The following is a 21,353-nucleotide window of genomic DNA, read 5'->3' as shown; positions in this document are numbered from 1 at the left end:
CTTGAGTAGCACAGCCAGAGCCCGATCGCGCATCTCTGGAGACCTGAAATTAGCTGTGCAGCGACACCCCCCATCCAACCTGACAGAGCTTGAGAGGATCTGCAGAGAAGATACAAGTGTGCCAAGCTTGCAGCATCATACCCAAGAAGACTCACGGCTGTAATCCCTGCCAAAGGTGCTTCAACAAAGTACTGAGTAAAGAGTCTGAATACTTGTAAAATGTGATATTTCTGCTTTTATTTTTCATACATCTTGAAAAATGTATAAAAACCTGTTTTGATTTGTCATTATATGGTATTGTATGTAGATTGATGAGGGGGAAAAACAATACAATACATTAAAGCTGTAACATAACAAAATGTGGAAAAAGTGAAGGGGTCTGAATACTTTCCGAATGCACTGTATATGTTCAGGTGGGTATTACGCCACGATGCAAATTGCCAAGGCTAATGGTGTTTGTATTTAGCCAGGATGTATTCAAGGAAATTAATGAAATCAGACTGTCCAAGGTTAACTACTAGGCATCAACCCATTTCAGCGACTATATCTCACATTCATGAGGCCACAACTCCCAGTAGCACACAGAGTAATAGGAAAAGCAAAGATGGGTGTTAAAAACATTTAGTTTTATTTTTTAACTGCACTTCCATAGATGGGAAAACCCACCTGACTGGCCTAACCTGTTTTCCACAGAGCCCCAGCAGCAGCACTTCAGTTGAACAGAGTTAATCTGGTTCATGCCCCTTAAATAAAGCATGTCATGAGAAAAAAAATCTAAGTGCTGATATAGCTGTTAAAAGAGCTCAGAGGCCTGGATTGAGAAGGTAAATAGAGTGTGGTGACTTTAGAGAACCCAACAGTATGTCAGACAAAAATTGATGGAAGCTGGGGGATTTGCTGGCTGTATTATCTTACTCAGCAGCATGACCACAAAACAACATGATGGAAAATACTTCCCTGATATGACACGTCCATCCACATTACTTCCCTAGAAATCGACAACCTACAGCATTTCATAGAAGAGGAGCAAGCCTGCCATCTATGGGAAGGTCATAAACATTCCTGCCTATAGATAACCACAACATTCCCCAAGTCCTCAGAACAGTCAGACCATCTACCATCATTTCAAATGTTTTATTCTGCGTGTAGATTTACTTCAAAAAGCATCATTGATCACAGTTAACTGCCACACACTGTCATATAGCTAAATGTTACTGTACTGCAACAGTAGTCATTCATGTTAGAACAACATTAATTCCACATCAAAAACACATTGCACCCTACTGTACATGACAGAATGGTAGGGTAACAAACATGTATACTTTGGCAGGAGACCAGCAGTCAAAGCATCTGCTGCACTTGGTAACAGAGATCATGGTCACATTCTTCATGTTTTTGTCAAATCCGCATTGTAAACAGTCATATCAAAACAGTTCAGAAACATACTTCGGTCACAATAAACAAACCAGGAAGTATAGGAAAGGAGAGATTACGGCAAATCCTCAGTGGTCAGGTTACCTTTGTGATCTTAGGTCTTAAGATGTAACTGAGTATTCCACAATAGTCATCATATATCAGAGTAACAATGATGCAGTTGGATATGTAGCGCTGCACATGTGTATAAAACAGATGTAAACAACATATGGCTCTCATGTTTGGATATTATACCATCAGCATATCTGATGAAATCCCAAACTCTTTGGCTTTGATCATGAGAGGGGGTGTTTCTACTCCAAATCTGTTTTTATGATATAATAAAATATAGTAAATACAATTTCTTATCTACCCAGTGTTAACGTTGCAGAAATAGGCTGGTATCCTCATTTCGGTCTGTAAACAACATGATGCGACCCCATTTTTGTAACAATGATTTCTCTGAAAAACACACAAAGGCAACGATCCCAGAGGAGGAGAAAGGGAGAGGTCCACACCAACACAAACACAATACAAACACTAACAGACTACACAAGCAGCAATACCACATCAGGCGCCATAACACCAAAATAACAAATGAAGAAGATATTAATGAGTCCAAGCAGTGTTAGAAAACAACCGGGATTGCACAAAACGTGTTAATTAAAATGGTTACTATTTAAATTACTTTGGCAACCTCGGAAATGTAAAACGTCTCTAGACAGACACGTAGTTAGTGTGAGCGAAGATCTAAAAGAAGTATTTTGGTGTTATTTGTCATATAAACATTTTGAAGAGCATGTGTGTGTGAAAACAGTGTCCCAGATGGCAAACCAGTGAAGTTCCTTTAAAAAAAACTATGACAAACAACCTTTGTAGTCAGCAAAGCTATGCTCTCCTGGAAAATTTGGCATTATGGTAATGAAGGCAGAGTTTACTCTCCAGAGTTTTCATTGGCCCGCGAAGTGAGTGAACTACAGTCGAGCGAGGAGAGCTTTCTGAGTGGGAAGTTTGCCTCCTGAAGAGAGTAAAAACAAAATCAACCATCAGGACTGTGTAATGGAACATCCACTATAGGCTAGCTGTCATGCATGTGCCAGTGCCACATCATCCAAACTGGGTCATGACAACTGCTGTAACAAAAATTGTAAGTAGGCCAGCCCTCAGTACCTGATGCAGCCATTTGAAATGAAACAGCACTACACAAGCCTGTGTGACTTAAATAGAATTAAATATACCATCATCTTATATAACTTGGTGTCAACCCATCTCTACACAGATCTTCTGCTACAGCAACAAGAGAGAGACTTGGGCTGATCTGAGTCTGATTGATATGACTGATCATTCTATTCTTACCCAGTATATCGTCTATAGAGTTCACAGCCATCTTGTTCACTATGAGAGTGACTTGATCAGCTCTGAAATTAAAGAACAAAGTATTCACAGTGAGAACAAACATTCCCACAGCAAAATGGGACTTCACAACCCAGATATAGGAGTAGTTGAACTGGACTTACACTTTGACCTTTCTTACAGCATCCATACGCAGCAAAGCGGCAAGAGCATTCTTCTGCATGTCTGACGATAGCACCTCATAGCACCTCAGGTTTCCTGTGAAAACACACAACACAGAATGCTCACTTCTGAGAGTTGGCAGTAGCATCTAAAGCCACTAGATGGCAGTTTTCATTGTGTCATATAAACCAAGAGCAAGGGTGTAGACATGAAGCTGCCCACTGAGCACACACTGGTTGAATCAACGTTGTTTCCACGGCATTTCAATGAAATTACGTTGAACCAATGTGTAATAGACATATGTCCAGCTAAACCTACCCGCTGGGCACAGGCGTGGACATAAAGCTATGGTTATGACTAGGGTTAGTGGATAGTAAGTTAAAATGTTGTTGACAGACAGCTGAACATCTACAAACCATGGGACTATCCAAATACATGTATACTGTTCCACTTGGCTGTAAACTAAATTTGTTATCCTGCTGACTGAACCCAGACCACACTCAAAACAATTCAGAGAGTGAAGTGAAGGCACCTGCTAGGATGAGTTTGACAGCGAAGCTGCGGACAGCAGGGATGTACTGCTTCTCTGTCAGGCCCTCACTGGCCTCCTCACAGAGGTACCGACACACCACCTAGAGGAGGCACACACAATAATTCAACACCAGTCAACTCACACACAGCCACTGAAGACCACGGAGTGGCACTATCCAAAGGAATGTGCAGTGCTGATTTGTGGACACCCATCAAGTAACACCATAACGTGACAGTGCTCTGGTTATAGAGCTCCCTCTACTGGAGACCGGTCATGAAAATGTATATTTCACTGAGGATTCTCCTGCAAGACAGTTACCACTGTAAAATAAATTGACAACTTTTGGGAATGCCAATGTCCACAATACTGCTAAATCATCAGGCCACTGTAAAAGTCTCTTGAGTGCTTTGAGAAAAATGTAAGAAAAGTGTTTTAAGTTATGATAAAGTAATAAAGCTACTATAAAGCCATCAGGAAGTATCATGCTCAGATAAAAGGTTTACATTAGTGCTAGACTGAGGGCCAGTGTACCTGGTAGCCTTGTAGGAATGGTTCCAGCAGGCCATTGAAGAAGGAGAGGGTGGGCTGCCCTATGTCTGTCATCACTATGTCCTGCTGCGGCATCTGGACAGCACCAGTCTTCACCAGCAGGTAACACGCCTCCTCAAAGTCCTGTATGGATATTCACCATAGGAATAAGTCCATACTAAGAACTTATTACGATTTTAAATTCTTTAAAATAATTTGTCACTGTGCATTTAAGTATTACCTGGACAGTGTCCCCAGGACAGAGGATGAAGTCATTGGAGAACATGTCCCAAAGGAAGCTGAAGCAGTTGTACACTTCATCTGAAAGATGTAGCCTTCATTTAATTAAGTGGAAAAACCTCAGCCATGTATACTAGCTAGCACCCTATTGGGACAACATAAAAGCAGGAATATTGAGTGGAAACTTAAACTGGGGCTAAATACTATATTTCAACCCTAAGAAATTTGTTCTAATAAGCATTTTTGAGTCCATGAAGCACTATATAAAACCCATGAATGTACTATTATTATTAAATGAGATCAGAGCCTACAGCCAGGCCACTCACTCTTCTTAGAGGAGGCTGCAGTGTGCATGGCCACAGCTAGCATGGCGGGCCGGAGGAACACGTGAAGGACCTGGTTCCTGTAGGAGGCACAGGAGAGCACGCTGACGGCTCTGTTAAAGAGAGCCTCCTCTGGGGTCACCGGGCCCAGGGGCTCCCCTACCACCAGACTAACCCGGCCCCCTGAGACACACGCCAAGCCCCTGTGGAGAGCCAGGCTGGACGACACCACCTTCGCTGTGGGAGCATGGTCTGGAGGAGCGAGAGAAAAGAGACAGAAACAAAGAGTGAGACAGAGAAAAGAGAAGGAAGTAACAAGGTGACGAGGCCCAGCAGTGAGCTCTGTCTAGACGGCACACGCAGGGTGTCTGAGATGATCCTTCAGATCCTGTCACAACATCAGTGACTCATTAAGGATGGCAGGGGAAATCCCCAGAGCAGTGACAAGGGACTGATGTCTGAGGACTGGAAGGGCCATGAGAGCATCATCTGGGTGTAGTTAGCAAGCCCAGAGGTTCACACAGAGCTAATTATAAAGCTAGATCAGTCGCTCATACTCAAACATGTATTCTTTTGACATCAAAGGGAACTGGATATCAAACATCATATCGCATCAGGAGCAGTGGGTGTGATAAATATTATAGGGCCTGTCAAAGTCAGTGAGTGAACAGTTTCTCCACTTTCAGGTAGAGAATGTTTTTAGGGCTCATGAAACACTTTTGTCCAAGAAAGACCTTGGCGAGGAAATAAAGTTTTTTTTAACTGGGTCAATTCCAATACGACCATACCGCAATCAACCCCTGATTACATGTGGGGCAGTAAATTAAAACATTTTTTTTAAATAGAATTACTTTGCCTTTGATTAAATTCCAATGCAATGAGTATGACATTCACTTGTTGCCTGGAGGTGAACCAAATGTGCTGCATTTATATTTGGCCAGCAACATACTGTGCATCCCACTGCTGGCTTGCCTTTGAAGCTAAGCAGGATAGGTCCCTAGATGGGATATCAGATGCTGCTGGAAGGGGTGTTGGAAGGCCAGTAGGATTTTTTTGTTTTTTATTTTAACATTATTTAACTAGGCAAGTCAGTTAATAACAAATTCTTATTTACAATGACGGCCTAAGAACCGTGGGTTAACTGCCTTGTTCATGGTCAGAACGACAGAAGTTAACCTTGTCAGCTCGGGGATTTGATCTTGCAACCTTTCGGTTACTGGCCAAACATTCTAACCACTGGGCTACCTGCTGCCCCTACAAGCAACACTAGGAAGTACTCTTTCCTCTGGTCAAAAAATAAACACAGCAAAAAAAGAAATGTCCTCTCACTGTCAACTGCGTTTATTTTCAGCAAACTTAACAAGTGTAAATATTTGTATGAACATAACACGATTCAACAACAAACATGTGTCCCTGAACAAAGGAGGGGTCAAAATCAAAAGTAACAGTCAGTATCTGGTGTGGCCACCAGCTGCTACATTAAGTACTGCAGTGCATCTCCTCCTCATGGACTGCGCCAGATTTACCAGTTTTTGATGTGAGATGTTAGTCCACTCTTCCACCAAGGCACCTGCAAGTTCCCAGACATTTATGGGGGGAATGGCCCTAGCCCTCACCCTCCGATCGAACAGGTCCCAGACGTGCTCAATGGGATTGAGATCCGGGCTCTTCGCTCGCCATGGCAGAACACCGACATTCCTGACTTGCAGGAAATCACTCACAGAACGATCCCGCTCCAGAGTATAGGCCTCGGTGTAACGCTCATTCCTTCGACAGTGAAGAGCACTTTTTGCCAGGCCTGTCTGGTCCAGCGATGGTGGGTTTGTGCCCATAGGCGACGTTGTTGCCGATGATGTCTGGTGAGGACCTGCCTTACAACAGGCCTACAAGCCCTCAGTCCATCCTCTCTCAGCCTATTGCGGACAGTCTGAGCACTGATGGAGGGATTGTGCGTTCCTGGTGTAACTCAGGCAGTTGTTGTTGCCATCCTGTACCTGTCCCGCAGGTGTGATGTTCGGATGTACCGATCCTGTGCAGGTGTTGTTACACGTGGTCTGTCACTGCGAGGACGATCAGCTGTCCGTCCTGTCTCCCTATAGCACTGTCTTAGGCGTCTCACAGTACGGACATTGCAATTTATTGCCCTGGCCACAACTGCAGTCCTCATGCCTCCTTGCAGCATGCCTAAGGCACGTTCACGCAGATGATCAGGGACCCTGGGCATCTTTCTTTTGGTGTTTTTCAGTCAGTAGAAAGGCCTCTTTGGTGTCCTAAGTTTCCATAACTGTGACCATAATTGCCTACCGTCTGTAAGCTGTTAGTGTCTTAATGACTGTTCCACAGGTGCATGTTCATTAATTGTTTATGGTTCATTGAACAAGCATGGGAAACAGTGTTTAAAGCCTTTACAATGAAGATCTGTGAAGTTATTTGGATTTTTACAAATTATGTTTAAAAGACAGGGTCCTGAAAAAGGGACGTTTTTTGTTGTTGTTGCTGAGTTTATATATCCCAATACCCCAAAGCAGTGATTGGGGACATTTCCCTGTGTAAGGTGCTGTTAAATGGGTCTCGTGAGTAGCGATGTTAACCCCGGAGTCCTGGCTATATTCCCAATCTGGCCACTTAATCAGCGCCAGCTTCCAATTGGTTCATTCTTCTCCCCTGTGACTATTCCCCAGGTCGTTGCTGTAAATGATCATGTGTTCTCAGTCAATTTACCTGGTAAAATAAGGTTTAAATAAATATTTAGGCCAAGTTGCGCTGAGGCTACAAAAAAACACTAAGCAACAGCATCAAAGAGCTTACTGTATCATTTGAGGTCAACAAGAGAGTTAAAGCACAATCAATGGTGTGTTAAAGTTAAAAGTAAGAGTTACACTGGGATCAATGTGCATTGCCTATGGCTGGTGTGGATCCTACCAGGCCAGTCCAGGAAGGCAGCATAAGACAGGGCTAGGCCTCGGAGCCAGACGGTCTGCTCTGTCAGCACAGACAGCTCCAGGCCCTCCAGGTTCTGCAGGAGGAGGGAGGCCATCAGGACCCAGGGCTTCAGCACCATGTTGTCCTCCTGCAGACGCACTATCCTGTAGGCAGTGTCATTCACAAATGACTGGGTCTCCTCCATGGGCTTCCTAGGGATGTGTCTGTAACAGGATAAGACTCCAGTGATTACTGAAGAACATGAATAACCATCTCAAATTAAAATAGGGTCTCAACTGAATTGTATTAATTTTTTAATCTCAGAAGAAGAAAAAGCCACTTAAGTATTAGCTAGTGGGGACAGTTATGAGTCAGGGATTAACATTGAAGTCTGAAAGGCACTTGCCCATCAGGCATGTCAGGAATATTTTTTGGTTGCCTGAAGATCAAAAAAGTACATTTGCTATTTACATGCAAAAGTGCCATATATGGCCTGCCTTTCACCTACACATCAGAAAGATCAGTACTGGAGTTTTGTATCTTTGTTGTTATCATTTTTATTTTTTAAATCAGAGCAGTCTCAACATGTCCGATTGCCTGAAATTACACAAATTGACTGTTTTTGACTTGGGGACGAACCAGAAATATATACGTTTTAGTGGAAATCTTCGCAGTTTGGTTGTTTTTTTAACACCTGCCCAAAAGGGCAACATACAAGCAGGCTCAATTTATTCCCCAGGGATTAAGGCAACACTTAATGTCAATCCGTGTGAGCTATTGTAAATTATAAGTGTAAGGTTTACCATAAATAGACAGCACAGTGTACCTTGGGAAAAGGTTGTACGTAGAGCGGTTGACCTTGCCCTGGGCCAGACTCCGTACTGACACTGGTTGGCCAAAGTACACATGAATGCTGCCATAGTCTTCACTGAGGATTCTCCTGGCTTTCAACAGTCCCTGAAAGGCAAAATAGCAGCCTATGTTTGAGTGTGATGCAATTGCCTGGCATTGTGCTGTGTTAACACAGGTGCATGATATCAACTAAGTGAGGTGAGATATCAATATATGCAGGAAGTAAGTTATTTTCAATCAATACTGAAAAACCGATGAAATCAAGTGAATGTCTAATCCAATCCATCAATACAGTACAGGACTAGGCACATAGTAGAGACTCACAGAGGTGGACTCCTTAGGCTTGGGCACTCCCAGGAGCTCCCTGGCATAGAGAGATTCCTCTAGTATCCTCTCATAACTGATGCTGATAGGCACTAGGTTGACATCAAACACTTCTCCTTTGAAGAATGGTTCAATCACGATATTCAGTAATCCTGAAATGACGAGAGCCATGGTCCAAAATGATTACAGTGGATTGGTTTCTCATACATCTGCAGACAAGAGCATTGTATTGTTTTGAAATAATGCCACTGCAAAAAAAATGACATTTATTGGGGTCAATTCTGGCACCTCTCCCTGGGTATATAACAGAAAATCTGGCAATGGTAGCAGAAAAGCTATTTCCTGTCACCTAGAGATTTTTTGCTGAAAGAAGAAAATGTCATAAAACAAAACACTTAAATGCTACATACTGCACAACAAATGCAGAGCTCAGCAATAAGCTCAATCAAAAGCAAGGAGCCAAGTCAGATATGAAAATAAGGATTTTGGTCAAGTCTCCAATCAAAACAAAAAGAATGTTTATTTACCTAATTTAGGGGTGAGGGACTTGCATGTTCGGCTTCTTGTACCCTCTAAGAAGAACTCAATAGGTGCAAATCCATTCTAAAAGAACAGATTCAGAGATAGACAGACATACAAATTAAACACTCAGCACTTGCTCTGTTACAGCAACAAAGCACAATAAAAGGACAGCAGAACAGAACAGTAGGTCATTGTACATACCCTCAGCATGGTCTTCACATACTCTGAGAACACAGCCCAGTACAGTTTGTCTCCTCCAAACGAGCGCCGGATAAAGAACGCTCCTGACATCCGGAGCATCTCACCAACAAACTTCATCCCCATGAAATCTAGATCACACAATAATATCCTCAATACTAAGGCGAGCAACAACAACAGAAACGGCCAAACAAAAGATAAAAGAACAAAGGAGAGAGTGTCTTTACACAGAGTGAACATTAAGGTGTTCAGAGAGACATTGGAGCAGATGCTTACCCATGCCTGCAGCGATGACAGGCAGGGCGAGGTCATAGGTGTATAGGATGTAGGACATCAACAGGAAGTCCATGTAACTACGGTGACTGGGGAGCAGCACCACCGGATGCTCCTGGATGGCCTGTTGGAGCTGGGGAAATTAAGAATGTGTGGATATGAATGAACTTGTTAATAGGACAAATAGTTAATATCCCATATGTCCCATGCTCCTTAATCTACCGTTTTTTATTGTCAGACTCAGGACACTCACTCTCTGGATGCCCTCCTCGTTGACACAGACATGTTGGAAGAGGATTTTGAAGGCCTTGCTAAGAGCGAAGGCAAAGAAGCGGACGGTGCTGATCTGGAGCCGGTGGGCCATCTCCTCCAGAATGACAGAGGCCTCTTCTTGGATGATGTCAGGGGCCTCGCCAGACTCTTGTGACACCTGGGCATGATCATCAACCAGAAGGCAGGGGTTATGAATAATAGATGTCTTGCCATATCCCTAAAGACAGTTTCAGAGTATGTTGTCAATCATTTCGTCATTGGTAGTCAAACTAGTTTAAACACTGAAGGGATGGAATTAACCCTTTAGGTGACAAAGTCAAGGATAACCCTGCATGCATGCAGAGCAATGTCAGTTACATTCATGCACACATTGTATCAACACATTTTGTAATCTACATGTAGCCTAAAATTGTGGATCAGAGGGGTTGCGATGTCACTGTGGTGTGAGGCACAATAGAAGAACTGAGATGTAACACTTGACAACCTATAACAACCAATGACAAACGTTGCACATGCGGGCTATGGCACTGATTACCTACTTGATTAATGACATAGCGTAGCTGATCAGATTGGAGAACGATATTCTTGAGCATGTTTGCTTTGCAGGGAGTGACTCCCTTGTAAAGAACCGGTGCATAGCACCTCAACGCGTACTTCAAGTCGCTGGAGTTCCTCCTCTCTTCTAAAATGTCTTCAAAGCCATCTCTCTTTAGCATTGGGTCCCTTTGCTGTAACGTTACAAACACAAGAATGTTAAGACAGCTGGCACAAACAGTTGACATTTAGCTCAAGTGTCAAACATGTGGGTGGGTGGGGCAAGCTAGCAATGTATAGCCTACGTACCGAATAAAGAGTTTTTGATGCCATTCCTTAGCAGGTATCATAAAAACATAGATGCTGCTTTGGCTGAATCGTCAGCAGAGATTTAAGCTAGATATGTATGTTTGACTCGCTGGATAATTCCCTGCTGTGAATGGCTACTTCCTTGTTTGTACATTAAACTACGGTGGCCAAGATACGACATCCTGATCCTGTTGCTTTTCAGATGCATAGTACACACACGTGTGTACATTGGTTTGTTATCAGTCATCCACAGTCGTGTTTTTTCTTTGTTTCCCTATTTTATTACGTATTTTTATGGTATTAGTTTAGTCACTGCTTGAAATGGACAACAACGAAAATGGAAAGGAAGAAGACACGGATCAGTTTTTTCTTGACCATGTCCTGAATACGCTGTATGATTTCGGTAAGCAGAAGTTAGCAATTTAGCTTGCTAGTTAGCAAACAAAGCAAAGCTAGCGTGTTGGAATCTAGCTAGCATTAGCTATCCAGAGATGGATGTCTTACTAGTAGTAGTGGTTGGACGTCGTCCTTTATTTACCAGTTTAGCTCTGCTTTTTATACTTGCTAGCCATTAATTTAGCTAGCTAGCAGAAAAGCTAACGTTAGCTAGCTGTGTCTGTGACGTGTTGAAACAGGGCCAACCTCTTCCTGGAGAGTAATTGGGTGTGCAGGCTTTTGCTCCAGTACTGCATTAACATTTGTTATACTAATGAGCTGCTTTTTTAGAAACGTGATTAGCATAATCAAGTGTATTTGAGCAGGTTTGGAGCAAAAGCCCACGCAACTAGCAGCTCTCCATGAGCCGTGGCCACCCCAGTTCAAGGAGAAAGGTAGCTAGTTGCTCATTTGTGTGGCTTGGTGCGGGTGGTCTTGAATATTTTTCTAACAGCATGTTGTTACAGGTGATCGAACAGTATCAAAGAGAGAACACAAGTCACAGAAGAAGAGATCCCAAAGGAGTGAGGTAGAGGACGAGGACACCGCTGCAGACGATTGCAGTGATACTAAAGACAGTCTGGAAGTCAGACTTTCAGATATCTCAGCGATTGACCTTCCTGGTGCGTCTGAAGTTGGAAACACAAGTTTAACCACTAAACAGGCACCACCAGTAGAGGTGGTCACATTCCAGGATCCTACAAAGAGACCGAGACAAGCCAGAAAGCCACCAGTGCCCGAGGTCAAGGACAAGGTACTATGTCTAACGGCATCTGTAAATGGCATATTACGGTTTCACCTCAACCTGAGCCTCTTGTCAGAATTATTGCATCTCATACATTTTTCCTCCCTTCCAGCCTCCTCAAACAAAAGAGAAAAAGGTGGACCCAGATGAATTCAGTCTAGAAAAGGTAAAAGTGAATGTTCTAGGATATTGAAATTCTACCCAATTATGATACAATCTTATACGAATGATCCAATTATTTTGTTGAAATACAATGTTTTCCTGTTTTATTTTGTTTGTTAGGCTCGGTTAGAAGTTCATAGATTTGGAATCACTGGATACCAGAAAGTGCAGCAGAGGGTTTTTGAACAGGAGCGAGCCATCATGCTTGGAGCAAGGGTAAACTGTGGTTGCATAAAATAAACATGATATTTTATGCACATTCCAGAAAATGTAATCTCTCCTGCTATTTGCACACCAACAGAGTTTACCATATAATTTCCCTCCCTCGTAATCTACAAACATGATCCTCGGACAAAGTTGTGTAAAGTGGGAGTTGGTTATGATGAAGCAGAGTAAATAGTCTGACAAACTTTTTTTTTATTTTTTTATCACAGCCCCCTAAGAAGGAGTATGTAAACTACAAAGTGTTGCAGCAAAGGGTTAAGGACAAAAAGCAAAAGGCAAAGGACGAGATTCAGACGGTAAATTGAATGATATCCCCCTAATTTCACATTGAGTGTGGTGTCATCTCAGTTCTGAATTTGTATACCAATTATTTTCCATTCTAGGACTTAAAGAAAAAGAAGATGACTAAACCAAGGTCAGTGATGTTAATCTAAGTTTAGCTTTTAAATAGATTTCCAAATATGTGGACATTTTGCCACAATTGAATAGGTATGAACCACTGTCAGTAACTGTTATGTAGTACATGTTTGCTCCATGCCTCCACTTATTATGAATTTCTGCCTCCCTTAAGTGTTAAATCTCCATGTTTCATACTCTGTTCACTGAATGTTTCATGCTGTACCATTTACTAGGGATGAGAAGAGGAAGTCATCGTCCAGTAAAGCTCCAACAGGCCAGGTGGGACGCTTTAAAAATGGAATGCTGGTCCTGAGCACCAAAGAAATTCAGAAAATAAAAGCCTCCATCAAAAAAAAATAAGTTTAAAATAAATGCCACAAAAGTGATGAAGTGAAAACAATGATTAAGAGCATTTTTGGGAGTTAAGAGACTTTTCACATGAAGATGCAGTAACGGACAATTGATGTCCAAGCCACAATAAACATAATCCCAGAAAGACTACAGAAAAGATATGAAGAGCACATTTATATTCCATCACAGTTTATTCATTATATAAAGGAAAGACAGCATTTTCTTCATCTTTTAAACGGTATAATATGAAAACAATGCCAACTCATTTCATATACAAACCACTTAGAAGTACGAAACGTTTACATCGTATGATAACTAAAGAACATACGTAACAGAATTCTATAAAATAAAGCACAGCTTTTTGTGAACACACTGGACACGGATGCCAGTGTCCTAATGGACCAGTTGACATTCCCTATGAGGTTTGGTGGTGCACCCTGCCTAGTTCTCTGGTAGTGTGGCAGTGGGAGGGCACTAGCCACGACCCCAGGGCATGTGTGTTTAGAAGAGAGATGTCCCCCAGACACGGCAACAACCTTCCCCACATGGCATACTGAGGGTGGGAACAGTAAACATGGGCAAAATAAATCTCAGAAATGTATTATACATTTATAAATAAATGGATGAAATAAATGTGTCTGTCAGTCTCTTGAGGAAGAGTGTAGGATTCAAACCCAATTGTAATCTGACAGTCATGACTGTTTCTAGCACTATTTTCTTTTTGGGGGGTGGGGTGTTCACATTCAGAAGCAGGCTGGTAAATGCATGCCAAACTCTACAATATGACATTTAGAGACGATAAGCTACTATGTGAATTTACTACAAAGATTCCTTTGATATTATGGTCTGTGCTGGCAGTGTGTTTGTGAACACCATTTCCATGGTGATTGTTGAGAGGCTACATGGAGCCAATTTTGTTTGTAGGCCTCTGCAGTCATCCCTTTTGGGTACATGACACTTCACTATACTGTAGTTGCCAACACAAGCACTTATTGAGTTTTATAAGAATATCTTCATAACAGGGATGATTCTCTCTGACAACATTCACTTGGAGACACTCAATAACCAACTGTACATGCTGCAACCTGATGCACTGGCTTGTCTATACAAAATGGCTTTAGTCAATATAATTTATGTACCCTGGGAATGGTCACCTCCACATTTTAGCTTTGGACATACTGTAGTTCTGTAATCAGAAAGTCTGCTCTACATCATATCAACATGTTTAATGTACAAGGCATTGGCTCTGTTCAGAGAACATTAAACACAGCTAAATAAACCCAACATTAGATTCTAAGACCATTCAACAATGCATGACTATATTTGGTGTTTTTACAAAGCGAGCATACAAGAACAGTACAAATCATTTTCACCAAGGGTGTACCACCATGCTTCAACACAGACTCGGAGTATAATTTTTATTCTAATAACAATAGCTTTATTCTTAATCCAAAAACCTATTACCATTTTGGATTAAGGGCACATCACTTTGAAGCAACACTTTTAGTAGCCGTCGGAGATTAAAATGTTCAAAAATTAGAATTACAGAATATGATACAAAACAACTCCTAACTGCATCTAATTATGATTAATGATATACCAGTATGTGAACTTTATGAGGACATGGTCAAATGTAAATGTGGGATAATAAGCCTGCCTAGTATCTACAATTCCATTAAGGCTCCCTCAGACAAATCACAAACGCACTGCTTAACCCTCTAAATTAATTTTGTCATCTGACATTGTGCTTGAGCCCCATAAGATATTAAATTGTCACATAAATGATTAAACACTTATTTTTTTAGGAAATTAAAGTGATGCTGTAATTTTGACTTCAAACTCTAGGGGGCAAATGTATTTTACTGTACTAGGTAGTTTGAAAGGCTTCTGCATATCACTGTTTTAGGAATAGTTTTACTATGTACAGATGGAGTTTAGTAAACTAGTTTGCTTAGAATGCATGCTTAGGACACATTAGTCGTATTTACAATTTCCTTACATACTATCTTGACCCTGTAGTGGTCTGTCAATACAATATTTCTAACTGCTTTACAAAACCTTTAACAATACTTGTTTATTCACATGAGCATACACCCTCTTAATAAATATTTAAATAGTGTAGTAAAACCCAATGCATAAACAGTAAATCGTTTGAAAAAAGATACATATTTGCATTTTAAATAGTTTGACAAAATATACATGGCTATGTTACATCTCAATGTCACAGTGGTTTGGCTTCACTTTGAACCAAGATTTGTCATCTAGTGACAGAATTGTAGGTTCCGTTTGTCCTCTGATTAGTCCTTTACACAGATCTGACGATCTATGCTGGGGTGAATTCAATTTCATTAAATTAAATGTATAGTGTATAAAATCCCCATAGGTCATTTTCAATTGAGCAGATTTCAAGTTGAATTTATTCCAATTCTGGTATCGAAAGGCTTTGTAAAGTTGCAAAGACAGTATTCCACTGATAATGTGTCTAAGAAAAGCTATATTATTCTCAACTTTTGAATTAGAAGGGAAGGGAAAGTAGGATAAATAGTCAGTTGTACAACTGAATGCATTCAACTGAAATGTGTCTTCCGCATTTAACCCATCCAGTGATTTCCTACAAAGAAAGTATAGAAAGCCTCTATGAAGGAACCTGAGAGAAGAGAAGTAGAGAAATTGTACTGTAGGACATCTCATGACTCTACCCTCATATGGGATTTCGTTCTAGTGATGCACTTCATTAAAGCACCCTGTGGCATTTTGACTGTAAACACAGAATCTGATTGTACGGTTTGAGATGCAATTAGGACTTGGAAAATTACAAAAACAACAAAATATTTTATATACAAAAGTCCCTCGTATATAAGACTCCCTCCGAGGGTGATATTTGATCGTAGGCATTAAACAGCATAAGATATGCTGTAGTAGCAAGAACAGATGGGGATGGAGCAGGAGGAGTACATTTTGACATTGGTGGGACTGTGCCTGGACACCTTAGGAGGCTACTGCTGCTTAAAATTCTTTGGCACCTCCATTCCTGTTAGTAGGGTAACCTGTGAAGGACAAACATTACAAAATGAGATCATGACAGACTAAGCTGCTGACTCGAGATCCAGGATTTGACTTTCAGGAGCCACAGAGTGTACTAACTCAACATAATGTATATTTTCTGGTACGTAAGAATTTAATAAAAATATGTGCATATGCAGTTTAACATATTCCTAATTTGGAGATGAATTTAATTTCTAAATTAAGCCCATAATCCTTGAATTTTGAGACAAAACTACCCACATTTTTACAAAAAAACAATGTTTTCCCATCTAAGCAACTCTGTCTGACTGTCTGTTCACCTGGACATTCCTGTTGATGCTGACAGCAGGCATGAAGACTCCCTCCAGGTTCTCGAAGGCCACGGGGCCATGCTGCTGTTTGTTGACAAAGAACGTTACAGTGTGCTTGTTCAGGTCCAGCAGGATGCCCACAGTGGCACCCTTGCTGATGCCCCCCTCGGCCCTGCAGAACACACACACACACACACACACACACACACACACACTGAGTCTAGGCCTAATGGACCATATCAAAACAGATCAAACAGGCCCTTTGAGAGTGGTATGGGATCTCAGAGGGATAGAGGGTTGCCAATGACTCCAAACACAGTTTGCAGCAAATGGCTTTCAGCAGTTAATCGTTTCCTCTATTCAAAACATTAGATTTGACCTAATTGCAAAATAATGTGTGTTTTGTATGTAGGCTGTGTGTGAATTGATTGATGTACAGTAAATCCGGATTACTTGTGGTTCAACAAATATATGAAAAAACGCCTCTCGAGCTTTTCCTTCAGGGTGTGTAGCTTACTCCATTCCAATGGCACAAAGTCAGATAAATACATCAGTATCCAAACATCTTAAATACTTTGGCAATGCAAAGCTGTATGTAAATAGTTCAACTCAATCCAGTCAACTCACCCAAAAAGCCAGCAGATTTTTGGTTTTTGAGAGTGAGCAGCTCAAACAACAAAATGGTGGAAGTGTGAAAGCATCACCGTTGTCAAACAGCTATGTCACAAAGCTACAGGACTTCCTAGTGGATTTCCAGAGAAATCCACTAGGCGAAAGAAACAAACAAGCAGGATTGCAAGCAAAAATCTGCCTTTGATGATTACCTGACATTCATGTATACCTGGCACTTTAATGAGGGAAATGAGTGAGTCATTGTGGGTGATAGGCTCCAACGTGACAGCTGACAGGAAGAGAAATAATGAGGGTGAACAAACACGAAGATGATCACAGGGAAACTTTTGAATCAGCTACTGAAAATGGTAACTACTACTGCATTATTGTTCATTAAGGGGGAAGGAGGATTGTGCTTTGTGTATTCTTGTCCCTGGAGGTAGATTGCTAAGCCTGTGGAATTTGAATCTATGTATTTCATTACTCTATGCTACTCAGTAAGTATACAGTATAAGATAAGTAAAAATGGATTATCACAAAAGAATAAGTTTATTGCCCTACAAATGATCTCTTCCATTTACAACTAACTGCCTGCCAATATTGTACGTGCGTAAGTGGGCTATTTCTGACAGTATGACACACAATGAGGATGATGATTATTTCTAAACTCGGAAGCTGTGGAGGAGCAGGAGTCAGCCTTCCGCTCCTGAGAGATGTCCCACCTACCTGTTGGTGTGGGAGTTGTTGTGCATGAACCAGCTGCGGTTGTTGTCCACGTACATGGCCCAGGCCTTATCATCCTTCCCCAGCATCATGTCCTTCATCGTGTTGATCCTCGCCACCCCGAACGCTGGGTCCGGGTGGTTGTCATAGCGATCCACCATGAGCTCCCAGTAATGTACCCCCTTGGAGAAGGCGGCAGTCCCCAGCACCACACGGTCATCATAGCTGTTGCAGCTCACCGTCTGGTTCTCATTGGTCAACACAATGTCCCTGTGAGCCGAGGCGGGGTCGAAGGTGAACCAGGCCACTGCAGGAGAGACAAAGTAGAGCAGTAGGATGAGTCGGAGAGAAACAAGAACATTTCCAGGTCTCTAGGCCATGGCTGCCTGAGTGAACCTTAGTGGAAGATGGAGAGCAGGAAAGAATGAAACATGATGCTATTATAGAACAGCACGATCAGCTAGGACCCTATGGTGGGCTGCATACCGGGAGATGACACATGAAATATTCACAAAGCGCCACAATGAAAAACTCAACGTGATGTTCTCATTTAAATGTCAAGCACTGGATTAATTCTCATTCCGCAGCACTTTGCCCATAAGGCACTGCTGTATGAAATCATTGCAATGTATTGCTTTAATTAGCCCCATTCCTCAGAGAGACACTGCTATTTTGGAATAAACAGTTATCTGGCACACGACAGGCACTTTCTAAGGCCTCCACATGCAGAGATCCATTGTTATTGCAATTGGCAGAGCCATAGCTGGAGCCGCCTGTACTCTAAGTCTAAACTCTCTCCCTGCCTCACCGCTCTGTCAGCCGTCAGCACATTGCCATGCTTTGCCTCCCAATCCCAGCCTTACACTCAATCAATGGCATCGACAGCCTATTCTCTCTCCCTCTGCTCTCTCTGTCTTCCCTCCAGAACTGACAGGCTAGAGTAATCACAGTCTGGCACGCGCTCGCTGTCATGCTTTGCTAAACTGCAAAACCACTTCCACTGTCTGCCAGCACTATATCAGGACTGGACACCTCTTTAGTGGAGCTCCTTCAGCTCTGGTTCTGGCATGGCGCTGCCTGATGTTTACTGCTCTCAGCTTTGGGCAGATAAACCAGGAGGATTCTGGGGACTCGGTCCCGGCTAGCACCACCACACCCAGCCAGGACAGTGACAGATTGCACAAGTCAAATCAAACTTTATTTGTCACGTGCCGAATACAACAAGTGTAGACCTTACTGTGAAATGCTTACTTATAAGCCCTTAACCAACAGTGCAGTTCAAGACGAGTTAAGAAAATATTTACCAAATAATCTAAAGTAAGAAATAATAAAAAGTAACACAATAAAAGGACAATAACAAGGCAATATACAGGTGTACCGGTATTGAGTCAGTGTGCGGGGGTACAGGTTAGTTGAGGTAATTTGTACATGTAGGTAGGGGTGAAGTGACTATGCATAGATAATAAACAGCGAGTAGCAGCAGTGTACAAAACAATGTAAATAGTCTGGGTGGCCATTTGATTAATTGTTCAGCAGTCTTATGGCTTGGGGGTAGAAGCTGTTAAGTAGCCTTTCGATCCTCGACTTGGCCCTCTGGTACCGCCTGCTGTGCGGTAGCAGAAAAAACAGCCTATAACTTGGGTGACTGGAGTCTCTGACAATTGTATGGGCTTTCCTCTGACACTGCCTATTATATAGGTCCTGGATGGCAGGAAGCTTGGCCCCAGTGATGTACTGGGCCATACACACTACCCTCTGTAGTGCCTTACGGTCAGATGCCGAGCAGGTGGCATTCCTCAGAGTCACCTTCCATTAAAGTGGGATCGGGATGCCATTGCATTTAGGACAAAAACAAGAGTGTTGCTGGTTGATGGAAGGGAGAGGCACTGCCGGCAAACAGCAGGCCTGGATGTCCCAGAGGACTATTTTGGCTCAGCAGTGCTGAATACAGAGTATCATACTGCACCCCGGGTACTAATTAAGCCTGCCGTCCCCTGGTCCCCAGTCAGAGAGTGGTCTTCCCTTTCATGTCTACAGTTAGGTCCACAGAGAGAGAAGACAGAAAGAAGACCCACCGTCAGATGTCTTCAGCACCACAGTTTTGCTATAGGGCCCCACCCCGGTGGAGTTGTAGGCCTTGACTCTGGCGTTGTAGGAACTGTTGAAGTGTAGGCCGTCCACGGTGCACACGGTCTCCTTCCCTACATACACCTCCTAGGACATGCAGATATACAGTACAGCACAGGACCTTCTGGCGTTAGTTAGAGCTCTGACTCCAGCACAAGCACTATGAATAATAAAAGATTCCGTAGAGGTGACAACTGTTGTCTATAGGGGAAATTTACTCCACATATAATTACAGTGGAAATGTATTACACATATTGAAATAATCTTGGCTAAATAAAATATTTCCCATAGATTCCTTGCATTGCATAATGAGCATCAACTTTCTTTGATTAAAGTATTCAATTCTTTGACTAAATCTACTGTTAAAACAGCAGAGCGTGAAGTGCTCCATCCTAGTGTCAGACTACATGGAGCGTCGGACATGACGACACACACCGTCTCTAATATATGAAGTATTATCTGACCCTGTATTGACCCCCGTTGCCGTCGTCCAGCTCCAGGACGTAGCCTTCAATGGGGTTGCTAGGGGACACACTGACCCTCCAGGCCAGGGTGGCACTGTTGTTGCGGGTGCAGCACTTCTCCAGCTGCAGCAGGGGGGCCGGGGGCACCGTGGCAGACTCCACTGGAATAAAAACGGATGGCAGGAACACCATAGAGGAGTTAACATCGATCACTGCATGGATAAGTAGCGGTGATAGTGGTTGTTGTCAGGCAGGTGTCACATTTAAAAGGGAAGAGTGTAAAGGGTAAAACATGCATGGGAAGAGAGCACCATCGGGACCACTCTATGCCCCTTAGCGTGGTGGCCTGGTGTGGGCTGGCAGGTCTCAAGGAGGAAAAGGGGACAACTTGGATTTGGATGATCATATAGCAGCTCTGAAATACCTCCTGAGCTCTCCGTGTCTTTCAGTCCACCTGCATGCATTTGTTTCAATAATGGAGTCTCCTGAATATCTGAAACACGATATTGGACATTTGTTCATGTGTGATGCTTGAGTTATTTTGCAACATAGTGGAACTGATCAACTGCAGTGCTTTCTCAAGAGAATGCTGGTTCAACTCCCCATGGGTTCAAAATCACATTTGTTTTACATTACGTTTTATTTGGGCCAGACTGAGTTGGCAACTGGGTAAGGGAAAATCTTGTCTGCTTCAGTAAGTGTTGAAGCGAACTGAAATACATATTAGTTTATAAAAAAATATATCCTGGTATTCTAGGACATTGCCAGGGGATATACACTACAAATCTTCCTCAGATTTACTCAAGCATAATATTTCGTTGCATGGTTAAATAGACTAATGGCAAAATAGCTGTGGACACATAGTATACTCAGAATAGTGAACTTGGTCACATCAGCCAAGCATTTGGATTGTAAAACATGGACACCTTTCTGGTCAGTTTTGCAAAAACGTTTCTACCACTTCACCAAGCAATTAAGCACAGAATGAGTACAGATTATGCATTTCACAAGAGACAA

At 42.3% G+C, this 21,353-nt stretch overlaps 3 protein-coding genes across 9 annotated transcripts in view; 1 reads left to right on the top strand and 2 right to left on the bottom strand.

The window, feature by feature from the left end:
• Positions 1 to 220: 220 nt before the first annotated feature.
• gnpat (glyceronephosphate O-acyltransferase) lies at positions 221 to 10,971 on the bottom strand. 2 transcript variants are annotated; one of them, XM_021611964.3, is made up of 16 exons: positions 10,759 to 10,971; positions 10,455 to 10,643; positions 9,896 to 10,072; positions 9,646 to 9,775; positions 9,373 to 9,500; positions 9,177 to 9,252; positions 8,650 to 8,801; positions 8,300 to 8,430; positions 7,474 to 7,697; positions 4,555 to 4,803; positions 4,230 to 4,309; positions 3,992 to 4,132; positions 3,461 to 3,560; positions 2,931 to 3,024; positions 2,770 to 2,831; positions 221 to 2,431 (listed from the first exon to the last, which is right to left on the bottom strand). In XM_021611964.3, the coding sequence occupies exons 1-16, from the start codon at positions 10,780 to 10,782 to the stop codon at positions 2,388 to 2,390; spliced, it is 2,001 nt and encodes a 666-aa protein (XP_021467639.2). In that variant the 5' UTR covers positions 10,783 to 10,971; the 3' UTR covers positions 221 to 2,387. The 2 variants fall into 2 exon arrangements, with proteins under 2 accessions (XP_021467639.2, XP_090099064.1); XM_090242938.1 differs by lacking the exons at positions 221 to 2,431; positions 2,770 to 2,831; positions 2,931 to 3,024; ... (2 more) ...; positions 4,230 to 4,309; positions 4,555 to 4,803 and adding an exon at positions 5,874 to 7,272 and having other exon boundaries at positions 10,759 to 10,934.
• On the top strand, positions 10,921 to 13,708 carry fsaf1 (40S small subunit processome assembly factor 1). Its single transcript, XM_021611965.3, has 7 exons — positions 10,921 to 11,161; positions 11,661 to 11,947; positions 12,051 to 12,104; positions 12,221 to 12,316; positions 12,535 to 12,621; positions 12,709 to 12,740; positions 12,958 to 13,708. Exons 1-7 carry the CDS (start codon positions 11,080 to 11,082, stop codon positions 13,082 to 13,084), a joined length of 765 nt encoding a protein of 254 aa, XP_021467640.1. The 5' UTR covers positions 10,921 to 11,079; the 3' UTR covers positions 13,085 to 13,708.
• LOC110529607 (E3 ubiquitin-protein ligase TRIM9) overlaps positions 13,248 to 21,353 on the bottom strand; it is a 27,613-nt gene continuing 19,507 nt past the window's right edge. The window contains exons 6-12 of one of the 6 annotated variants that reach the window (XR_016497680.1): positions 20,761 to 20,829; positions 20,337 to 20,497; positions 19,821 to 19,959; positions 17,749 to 18,052; positions 17,235 to 17,311; positions 16,420 to 16,582; positions 13,248 to 16,122 (exon numbers count right to left, since the gene is read on the bottom strand). Coding sequence is in view for 2 of the 6 variants with exons in the window: in XM_036985031.2 (XP_036840926.1) it covers positions 16,072 to 16,122; positions 16,420 to 16,582; positions 17,749 to 18,052; positions 19,821 to 19,959; positions 20,337 to 20,497; positions 20,761 to 20,829 (887 nt within the window). In the remaining 4 variants the exon portion in view is untranslated. The remainder of the gene's footprint in view (positions 16,123 to 16,419; positions 16,583 to 17,234; positions 17,312 to 17,748; positions 18,053 to 19,820; positions 19,960 to 20,336; positions 20,498 to 20,760; positions 20,830 to 21,353) is intronic. The other 5 variants (XR_016497681.1, XR_016497683.1, XR_016497682.1 and 2 more) reach the window with 5 other exon arrangements.

The sequence above is a fragment of the Oncorhynchus mykiss genome, chromosome 8, assembly GCF_057628025.1.
Source record: "Oncorhynchus mykiss isolate SJ-2025 chromosome 8, ASM5762802v1, whole genome shotgun sequence".
NCBI classification, from domain to species: domain Eukaryota; kingdom Metazoa; phylum Chordata; class Actinopteri; order Salmoniformes; family Salmonidae; genus Oncorhynchus; species Oncorhynchus mykiss.
This window is presented reverse-complemented; position numbering and strand designations above follow the sequence as displayed.

What these genes read in the sequence shown, in the direction of transcription:
- gnpat (XM_021611964.3), bottom strand. Translation starts at nt 10,782, where the DNA reads ATGGCATCAAAAACTCTTTATTCG. An exon ending in ACGAGGAGGGCATCCAGAGA is followed by an intron (nt 9,776 to 9,895) that starts GTGAGTGTCCTG and finishes TAATTTCCCCAG; the next exon opens with CTCCAACAGGCCATCCAGGA. An exon ending in GTCCCTCACCCCTAAATTAG is followed by an intron (nt 8,802 to 9,176) that starts GTAAATAAACAT and finishes TCGTCATTTCAG; the next exon opens with GATTACTGAATATCGTGATT.
- fsaf1 (XM_021611965.3), top strand. Translation starts at nt 11,080, where the DNA reads ATGGACAACAACGAAAATGGAAAGGAAGAAGACACGGATCAGTTTTTT. An exon ending in GAATACGCTGTATGATTTCG is followed by an intron (nt 11,162 to 11,660) that starts GTAAGCAGAAGT and finishes ATGTTGTTACAG; the next exon opens with GTGATCGAACAGTATCAAAG. An exon ending in AAGAAGATGACTAAACCAAG is followed by an intron (nt 12,741 to 12,957) that starts GTCAGTGATGTT and finishes ACCATTTACTAG; the next exon opens with GGATGAGAAGAGGAAGTCAT.